Source organism: Abrus precatorius, unplaced genomic scaffold, assembly GCF_003935025.1.
Source record: "Abrus precatorius isolate BTA unplaced genomic scaffold, Abrus_2018 Scaffold8, whole genome shotgun sequence".
Taxonomy (NCBI): Eukaryota; Viridiplantae; Streptophyta; class Magnoliopsida; order Fabales; family Fabaceae; genus Abrus; species Abrus precatorius.
The window spans coordinates 18,109,830-18,120,523 of NW_020874428.1; the positions used below are offsets into that span (position 1 = coordinate 18,109,830).

At 27.3% G+C, this 10,694-nt stretch overlaps 1 protein-coding gene across 1 annotated transcript; it reads right to left on the minus strand.

Annotated features, from left to right (window-relative positions):
* Window positions 1-7,404: 7,404 nt before the first annotated feature.
* Window positions 7,405-9,826, minus strand: LOC113847580 (7-deoxyloganetin glucosyltransferase-like). The gene is made up of 2 exons (XM_027476773.1): window positions 9,206-9,826; window positions 7,405-8,614 (listed from the first exon to the last, which is right to left on the minus strand). The coding sequence occupies exons 1-2, from the start codon at window positions 9,717-9,719 to the stop codon at window positions 7,692-7,694; spliced, it is 1,437 nt and encodes a 478-aa protein (XP_027332574.1). The 5' UTR covers window positions 9,720-9,826; the 3' UTR covers window positions 7,405-7,691.
* Window positions 9,827-10,694: the final 868 nt, after the last annotated feature.

The window sequence follows — 10,694 nt, forward strand, 5'->3', positions numbered from 1 at the left end:
ACCAGTGGACTGGGTGTATGTTATCATTTGGTATCAGAGCCTAGGCCGGAGCCGATGGACCTTATCGGCGTATCCGTGGCGGCTTGAGTGCCTTATCGGTTCGTCCGTGGCAGACTCTCTTGAAGAGGGAGGGGATGATGAGTCCCACATCAGTTTGGGGGAGTGACTTATCAGTCTTTAAATAGCTGTGGCGTCCTTCCTTCTAGCATGAGGCCTTTTCCTAGTGTGTCATATCTGGGAGAAACAAAATCGTGAAGAGTTAACCCCCAAAGCGGACAATATCATGCTAACCGGTGGACTGGGTGTATGTTATCATTTGGTATCAGAGCCTGGGCCGGAGCCGATGGACCTTATCGGCATATCCGTGGCGGCTTAAATGCCTTATCGGTGCGTCCGTGGCGGACTCTCTTGAAGAGGGAGGGGATGATGAGTCCCACATCGGTGGGGGGGAGTGACTTATCAGTCTTTAAATAGTTGTGGCGTCCTTCCTTCTAGCATGAGGCTTTTTCCTAGTGTGTCATATCTGGGAGAAACAAAACCGTGAGGGTTAACCCCCAAAGTAGACAATATCATGCTAACCGGTGGACTGGGTGTATGTTATCATTTGGTATCAGAGCCTGGGCCGGAGCCGATGGACCTTATCGGCATATCCGTGGCGGCTTAAATGCCTTATCGGTGCGTCCGTGGCGGACTCTCTTGAAGAGGGAGGGGATGATGAGTCCCACATCGGTGGGGGGGAGTGACTTATCAGTCTTTAAATAGTTGTGGCGTCCTTCCTTCTAGCATGAGGCTTTTTCCTAGTGTGTCATATCTGGGAGAAACAAAACCGTGAGGGTTAACCCCCAAAGTAGACAATATCATGCTAACCGGTGGACTGGGTGTATGTTATCACCTTGGCACTTCCCTAATATCTTAGAAATCTAAAAGGCAGACAACAATATCTAGATCCTCAACAGAAGCTGAATACAGGTCCTTATTTGCAGTTGCGAGTGAAATAACTTAGATGGTAGTCTTACTTAAAGACTTTGAGTTTTTTTATAGACTCATCATTGGTGTTCTGGGATAATCAATCTACCATACATCTCTGTACAAATCCTACATTTCGTGAAAGATCCAAACATGTAGAGATAAACTTTCATTTCATTTGAGATAAGGTCAATTCAGGTTTGATACAGTTGGTTCATGTTAAAACTCAACACCAATTAGTTAACATTTTAACAAAATCAGTAACTACTACTCAGTTTCAAAATTTAATATCCAAGATGAGATTTATTGACATTTACCACTCATCTTAAGGGGGAGTGTTAGAAATAGTGTATACATTAGAGTTAGTTAGAAAATAATATATTTAATTAGTAAGTCGTTAGTTCTGCTGTGTTAGTTGTTATTTCTGTTAGTTTCATTGTATATATACTTCTAATTTGTATAATTATAAAAAATATGTAACATTTATTCTTCCAAATGTTCAATATCCAATGACCTATTCTCCTCTCATTATTCATGTTTTAACAGTTTTTTAGTTTCATATGTTTAAGATATAAACAAATGAATGAAATGATCAACCCTTAAAAGTAGAATGACTAATATGATGATTTAAAAGAGTTTTAAGAATAAATAATTTATCTTTATACTTAAAACATGATAGAAATTTATGATGTTATAGTATTTACTTAGCCATCTAGTATAAAAATAATTTAGTTATTCAATTTATATTTTTTTTGTTTTTAAAATTCTATTATTATACTTCAATGTGAGATTTATGAATTTATATTTAATTTTTATTTTATATACAAATATTTTTCAAAACGTGTATTTGATTTAACATTTGAGACTTGTCATTTCAACTTCTACTAAAAACAATTTTTGCATTCTAATCATGCATGTCCGCTTATTGTTTTAAATAGTTACTCCCTATAATACTTACAAAAAGCATATTTAGATATCTCAACTTCAAAAAATTTATTTTATTTATGTAATTTTTTTATTTAGTGTTGTAAAAAATTTTATAATAATAATTTATTTTTTTTATTAATAATGTATTTCACTTCAACTTAAAAGTTAGAATTCGATACCATCAAATGCATAAATCGACTTATGTGAGGTTGTTTTGTTCAATCTTGGTAAAGTAAGATTAGTTTTTTTTAAAAAAATAAAGGATACTTGTAGTAAAAAAAAAAAACTAATTAAAATATCAAAATAAATATTTTTCTGTTGCTTTTAAATAGAATAATTTAAAATTATCACATAGATGATAAAAAAATTTAAATAAATTAGTAAGAATTTAAAAATATATTGATTGTACTTATTATTTATATTTATTATTTATTATTTATCTTGTATTTAACTCTTATTGTAAGGCTATCTCATTCTTAATATCATATTCTTTAAAATTTCAATTCAAACACAATCTTTGGTTATAAATTTAAGTTTTGAAGGGCTTCTAAAAATCAAATTGACATATACTTTCTTTTTTAATGTTTTCCTTTTATATTTGACTTATATTTAAAATTTTGATTTATTCTTTAATCTTGACGTGATATTTTAGTTTTATTTATTTATTTATTTGGCGTAATCTCTCAAATGTTTTCAAGATGGACTAAGAGTTCAACAGTGAAACAAGACCATTAAGACGTTCATTGAAAAGCGCACCCATGACGCAACAAGCATTGTCAGGTGAAAAGGATCAACAACAGCCATTTTATTTGAATTAGATGCAACTTGTGGGTAATATATATATATTTCGTCCAGGAAAGATAGAAAGCACTAACAAACAAAAATGAATATAAATATAGTGTTTAAGACGCCTAAAAAACATCCTTTCATCATAGACTTGTATTGAAGTGTTTGTATTCAGTTTGTACTAGTTCATCGCTAGATAATGATTTTATCAAATCTTTTTTGCATTAACGATTGAGCTTACGGTTTTCTCCTTGAAATTACATTCTTCGTGATTAAGATATAGTCACTTTTTAATGTTAACTAAAATAATAGAATAATAATATCTTATAATTGAGAGATAATAGCTTTTATACGTAACTTGCGATAAGAACACGTTACGCACTGGTGGGGTGAGGCTCATCTTAATGGAAGACCTGCGTAAACTCAAACTGGGATGTGAGGTACGACAAGCCATTACTGCAAGTTGGTCCCTATTTGACATTTTGCCTAAGCATTGCCACGTTACATGTCTTTTGGTTTTTCAATGTTTCTATTCTTAAATTTAAATATTTAATTATACAAAAATAAATTTATTTAAAATTAAATATTAATATTTAAAATTAAATTTATTGTAAAATTTCATATATATATTTTTTAATTTAATACCAAATTTATTTTTTATCTCATTATTTAAAAATAAAATTAATCATGTCATAGGATCTCAAAGTTAAAACGCCGAAAAGGACGTTTGATTTGGACATCAATACAAGTGTGATTTGGAGGTTATTAAAGTATTTAGAATAAATTTATTCTTGAAGTATATACGATAAAATAAAAAAATACAAATATATATTTTTAAACAACTAATATTTATTAAACTTATTATAAATTTATTAATGAGAAAAAAATTTGAAGTATAAATTACCTTTAAATTTGATTTTTATAAATTAATAAAAAGATATTTAAAACTAAATTTACAAATGTTTATATTTATGTGTATGATAAAAATTGATTCGAAACATTATTTTCATCTATCTTCATAAATATCAATGTTGACATATTTTTGTTGTGTAAACTTTAACATTTACATTTTTTTTTAATTAAAATGTATATAATCACATAAAAAATGTCACTAAAATAGACATCTAAATTATAATTATCGATGTATAGTCGACAAAACTGGCTCCTATGAATCAGCTTAATTTTTTTTAAAAATAGAGTTTAATTATTAAAATTTAAATAAATTTGACTTTTTTTTTTAACGTAACTCGTTTAAGTTTAAACTGTTATAAACTTAGAATGGAGTAGTCTAAAAGCTCCATTGCTTTTCTTAAACTGAATATATTTTTAAGTAACAGTTATTTTAAATTAAAAATAAATATTGAGATATATTATAAATTTTTTATTATATTCATTGCAAAATTTGTTTATGTAATAAATGAAGAAGGAGAAGATAAAAAAGAAATTTTGAGATAATAAGTATCTTAATAATAAATTTGAAAGGAAAAATAAGTTTTATCGTAAACTCTAAAATTAAAAAATTAAATTAAATAAAAACTATTTTAAATAAAAATATTGACATATTTTTTCAAAATATGGTTTTTGCATAATTTAATTACTTAAAATAATTCAAATTTGATTTTTTAAAGAAATATATAAATTATTTATTAGTCAACTGGTAAAAAATTAATTCATTTTAACTTATGGTTTTGAGTTCACTTTGTTACTCATAATAATCTTAACTAGTTTAAATATAGTTACGTATGAAAAATATCGGTAGTCTAAACAAAATAATTATAAAAAATAAAATAATTTTATATTATGAAAAATTAGATCGGATGGCCTGTTGTATACCGACCTGACGTGCTGAAGCGATAAGAGAGGAATTCAAATTTTCTTCTACTAAAATGAAGTGTTGACGGCCGAACCTCAATCAATACCCAACACCGCTTTTTATTTTATTTGGGCTTTGTGAGAAAAAAACAAAGTTCCTCCGCACCCCTCTAATCTAACAAAAAAAAAATGTCTAACCAGTTTATCTCGGTATCGAATTAGTATTATAAACCCAGTAAAATCCCGATCGACCTGCTATTACGCACCGTAAAGTGTATTTTCTAAACCCGTAACGTCTTTTACACTCAGAGTGTAGATCCAAATTATTTTTAAATTTTAATAAAAAAAAAAAAAAGAGAAACCCTAGATAATGCTTATGCTTATACTTTTTTTTTTTAGTTTACTTTGATAATTATTTAATATATTTTATTATAATAAAAATTTTATACCATAAATTTATATATAATAATAAATTATTGAATAAATGTCTTTTTAATCTAATCTTTTTTTATCAATAATCTAATCTATTTTTAAACACCTACAATTTTGTGTTTAGACGAAGAATTTTAAGATTTAAAAAAAGTAATAAGAATAAGACTTAAGTATAAAAAGAGGTATGGATAATAAATACAAAAAATTAAACGTGGTAAAAAATTTAAATTTCAAAAAATAATTTTTTAAAATTTTTATTTGATATGAAAATTATTTAATTAAAATTTTATAATATTTTAAAATATATTGTTTTACTATCTAAATACATGGCATGTAAAAATCTTAAAATACTCTATCTTAACACATATATACTTATTCTTAGATGATTTTTTAGGCTTTAAGTTTATATATGTTAAAACATATATCATTAAGCTCCAGTCTAGGCAAACTCCTTAAAAAACTTTTTATAATAACAAAATATAAAAAATAAATAAAGAAGTTAGAAATAACTTGTTTTTTCAAATTTTCAAAAAGTTAAATAAGAGAACTTTTCTATGCTAATTTTTTTTTCTATAATAAAGACTTCTTTAAAAACTTATCAATTCTATTTTTATTTTATTTTTTTAAGTTGTAAATATCATCAATTTATAGATTTTAAAATTGCCACTCACGTTAAATAATCTAGAAAAGCAAGCTAAAATGATATTTAGAAAGTAACTTTTATATTTGATAGTTAATATTATGATTATTACCTAAAAAATTAGATAAATATAATTATTACAAAAAAGAAAACAAGAAATTGTCAATTTTAATTTGACGCTTCAAAATTCAAGAGAAGTTGATTGGTTGGTACATTGTGGCGGTGTTTCTTCATCTATCTATCCAAAATCATCGGCAGCTTGAAACCTAACCTAACACAATATTATACAATTAGAAAAGAGTTCCTTCTAGTTTGTGTTGTGGGTTTTCTGAGAATCTTGCAGTAGTATATGGCAAGAAAAAAAAAGTAAGAAGAGCGTAAGACTAAAGTAGGGATAATGAAGTTAAATAAATAAAGTATTTATCTACTACACAAGTATATATATATTATTTTATTTATATAAATTTTAATTTATGCTTAAACTTTGTTTTATAACTATTTATTAAATTTTTATATTATTATATTATTTATATGAAGTTATATAAAATTAATATAAAAACATATTTAATAATAAAGTCAACCAAAAAATTATATAATATATTATTTTTTTTAAATATAAAAGTATAATTTTTTTAATTATAAAATTTTATTATGACCATTTATCTTTTATTCAACTTCTTTTTTTAAAAATTTATATACATTATAAATATTTAATTCAATAAAATAATTTTTTAAAAATTTGTAGTTTTAACAAAATACTTTTTTATAGTACATGAGTTAAAATACTAGTATTAATATATATATATATATATATATATATATATTATTAATTATATTATATTATTTTAATTAAATTTGTTACTTTTTTTACAAGTTCATATTTAAAAGTTTAAAAATAATGTATTATGTGTCAACTTCTTATCGTTTAGTACTTGAATTTTTCTGTCCTAACTTTACTCTCATTTTTAATGTTTGCCTCATTCAAAGCTATTACAACAACCATGAAACGTTATTCATTAGAGCTAGTTGTTAATGTTGCCACAAAAGGTCACCAGGTGATCTTACACGAGAGACCATCCATCGTCTAGATCTATCTCATCGCTTTGTTGTTGTCATTCTGTCAGATCTCACACAATACAGCGTCATCACTGACAAATAACTTGAGTGTTTAATTTCACTTATGATTTCTAAAAATTTTAGTTTAGAAAATTGTTGTATTAAGATACATTTAACACTTGTAATCTATGTTTGTACTTTGTTTGACAATTACGTATTAAATTTTATATTATTATAATACTTATGTGAAATTATATAAGAATATTTTTCTTTATAAATATATTTTTCAAACAAGTGTGGGTAATAAGTACGAGCATGGGTATGTAAATACCCAGAAGGTACGAGTATAAAGCTTAATATTTATACCTACGCAAGTATGAGGTTGGGTATAGATATTTATTTTAAACGGAGGTATGGAGATTAGTACTATATTACCTTATCCATACCCTACCCATTGTCATTCCTAAAGTAGAGAATTGATTAAATATGAATTTCTAAAAAATAAACTATGTAAAAAATATTTTTTAAGGTGTATTTTAAAATTAAAATAAAATTGATGATATAAATTAATAAAAAATATATGTTTTGTTTTCTTTTTTTAAAAACATTTTTCTCTTTTAAAAAAAAAAAGATAATACAAATTCAAATATCCTCTAATTGATCCATGTCACATGAGTATTGATACTCATTCAAATATAGAAGTATAATAGAATTTACCTTTACTTTATTACATGAGGTTTGAATAAATTCTTATAATTATTATATTTTCAAAATAGTCATTTCGAGTAAAAAAAAAACTTTTTATAATTATAACCAGATATAAGTTAATTTTTACACGCATGAACCTTCTAATAAATAAAAGTTTACATAATCTTATATTCACTTTTATTTTAATCATAAACAAATAAACCCTTAATCAAGATAAAAAGAGAACAACAAGCTAAACCTATTTATTCATACTAGCAAACTTTAGAAACAAGTATTAAGTTGGGACACTGGGCGAACAAACCAAAAGAACTTAAATGTAGCTTCAATGATGAATTCATAAGCAAATTCCAGCCTTTTCAACACACTAAATAAGAACTTCACGAATCATGTTCTCCAAATTAACAAACGAAGATCCATTTGGAGAAGCAGCAGCATCTGCGGCCAACTTCTTCCATTCCAACGCCTTCTCTTTCATCTTCTTACCGTTTTCACCATCCATCAACTCCCTCACAAGCCTCTCAACACTGTCCCTCTTAACATCTTCAATCTCCAACCCAATTCCCCATTCCTTACAACAGAAACGGCAATTAGTTTGTTGCTCCGCAAAGAAAGGCCAACATATCATTGGAACACCTCCACACACACTTTCCAACGTTGAATTCCAACCACTATGAGTCAAAAACCCTCCAATTGAAGGATGTGTTAACACCTCCTCTTGTGGACACCAACTTGACAAAAGTCCTCTGTTTTTTGTCTCTGTCACAAACTCTTTCGGCACAACAGCGTTTTCCCCTCCTACAAGATCGGGTCTTATAACCCACAAAAATGTTTTTTTGCTGTTAGCGAGTCCCCATGCAAACTCAATCAATTGTTCATTTGTCATTACCGTTACGCTTCCGAAATTCACATAAACCACAGAGTTGGGTTCTTTGGTGTCTAGCCATGCTAGACACTCTGGCTCCTCCTTCCAAAGGTTGGACCCAATTGCTTTCAAGTCCTTATCAGTGACGTCATTCAATAGCAAATTCAAGGGACCAATCGAATAAACAGGAGGGAACATGGAAGAGAACGCTTCCAACACGTCATGCTCTAAGGCATCAAACGTGTTTAAAACGATTGCAGTAGCTTTTTGAATTCTCTTGCACTCGCGGAGTGCGAAATTAAGCATAATATCATTTGCATCTGTGGTTCTTATGAAGGTGGGGAGATCCCTCAGTCGAATTTCTTTGATGCCTGGCACCCAATCAATTGTTGTCTCCAGGTATCCATTTGATACGTAACTTGAATCTGCACCAAAATTAACTTGGTTAAACACATATATAAAGATTCTTTGAATCATTTCATATGAATTAAGAAATTTCACTTACTAATAGCATTAAATTTGTTAATAGCATTCTATTCTCCTCCTGAAAAAGAGAGAGTTTAAAACTAATATATAATATTTATTTATTTATTCTGTATAGAAAAAAAATTAACACAATTGTACAGAATATAATTTGGAAAATATTTTCTAATGAAGATCAAAGCATAATTTTAAATAGAAATATTCCTTAGAAAGGACTATAAAATAAACTATACTATGCTATAATTCAGATTTTTTCTATTTTTTAAAAATTATTTCATTTAACTTCTTTAAAATTTAAGAAAATAAGTTATTTTAACATAAAAACATTATTTTTATAATAATTTTTTTACAAAGACTTCTTTAGAAGTTATAAAAAAATTATAAGAAATTTGAAGGAAACAATTTCCTTAAATATTATTAGTTAAGTAAATTTTGAATTAGATGAATTGGTAAATTTTGACGGAAATGACATGACGATGGTATTGAGCAGTTTTGGTGAAAGAGCTAGAATTTTGCTAAAAGAAATCAGAAACCTTTGAGAGGTGTTAAGCCCGCTTGGAGAAGACGCTGATATTGCAAATAACACATGAAGCCACATGCACTAGTGGTCCAGAAAAAGACCACAGGTATGGCGAATTCTTGGGCAGCGTCCAAAGTGAAGCTCATGATACCATCAGAAATAATACAAGACACAGGAGGGACACTGCATGAGGAATGATTGAGTTTGGAAAGGAGGTTTGTGAAGTGAGGCAAGCATGTTCTACTAGTTGATTCAGACAGGGATGGCACGTGCTGTGTAGCATCAATATCAGGCTCTGGAAGGCCATCAGGGATTGTTTCAAAACGAAACGAGGGAAGGCCTTTCACAGAATTTGGGCCTCTTGCTTTTAGAAGGCGTTTGTGATTGTACTCAGTGTTAACAAAGGTTATGTGAAAGCCTTTGAAATGAAGCAGCTTTGCTAGTTTCATCATTGGGTTTATGTGCCCTTGTGCTGGGTATGGGATGCACACGGCATGGGGTTTCTTCGTTGTGCCTAAAGAACCCATTTTGTAAAGTTGGTTTCGATCGCACTTTTCAAAGGGCTTTTGAAAGAATAAGCAAATGCTTCTTGCACATCTCTTGCCTCTCAAACGCTAGATTTTATAGAGGGGACCAAAGATGCCGTTTAGTTTCAAGTTAATATATTTGCTCTAAAAAAAATTAACAATCATACAATATATTTTTTAATAATTCCAATAAAATAGGGTTCACAATTGAATGCTTCTGGGCTGTGAGACCTCCGAATTACGCGAAGTGTTCAGATTTTTTGTGATTTGTAATTTTTCTTAATGAAAATGTAAATTAATATTTTATTTAAAAATTAAAAATTTTATATTGATTTTTTAACGACAATATCCTTTGCTAAAAGTATTTAATAAAATTATTTTTATTGAATAAAATATATATATATATATGTAATTTATTATCAGAAAGTATATATATATATATATATATATATATATAATTTATTTAATAATGACTAGTATATTAACATATGTCAAATAATATATTCATTTTTAGAAAATAGTAAATTTACCCTGCATTTTACTCGATTCATAATACATTGACACGCCATGTGCACTTAATAAATAATAAAATAATGAACTTTGCAGTTTTGACTTAAATAGAAATTTGCCACATGTAGTAAACAATGTGTTATAATAAAATAAAGAGATAAAAATATTATAAAATAATATATGAATATTTTAAAAATTTTATTAATCAGTATATTAGTTAAAAATAAAAATATTTCAAAATCATAAAAGTATATTGATAATTAAATATTTATTTAATTCAAGTAATCATTCTTTATATTTTACCATTGAAATTCAGGGTAATTTATTGTTCTCCTTTTGAATTATTAATTATTAAGATAGTTGTAATTCTTTTGTACTATTCATGAATATTATTAATTTTTTAAAATTTTAAAAATATTTATAACTTTGTTTAAGTATAAAAAAATTTATAAATTTTAAAAAATA

Coding starts and splice junctions, on each gene's coding strand:
- LOC113847580 (XM_027476773.1), bottom strand. CDS start 9,719: ATGGGTTCTTTAGGCACAACGAAGAAACCCCATGCCGTGTGCATCCCA. Junction 8,615..9,205: donor GGGCTTAACACCTCTCAAAG/GTTTCTGATTTC, acceptor ATTTTGGTGCAG/ATTCAAGTTACGTATCAAAT.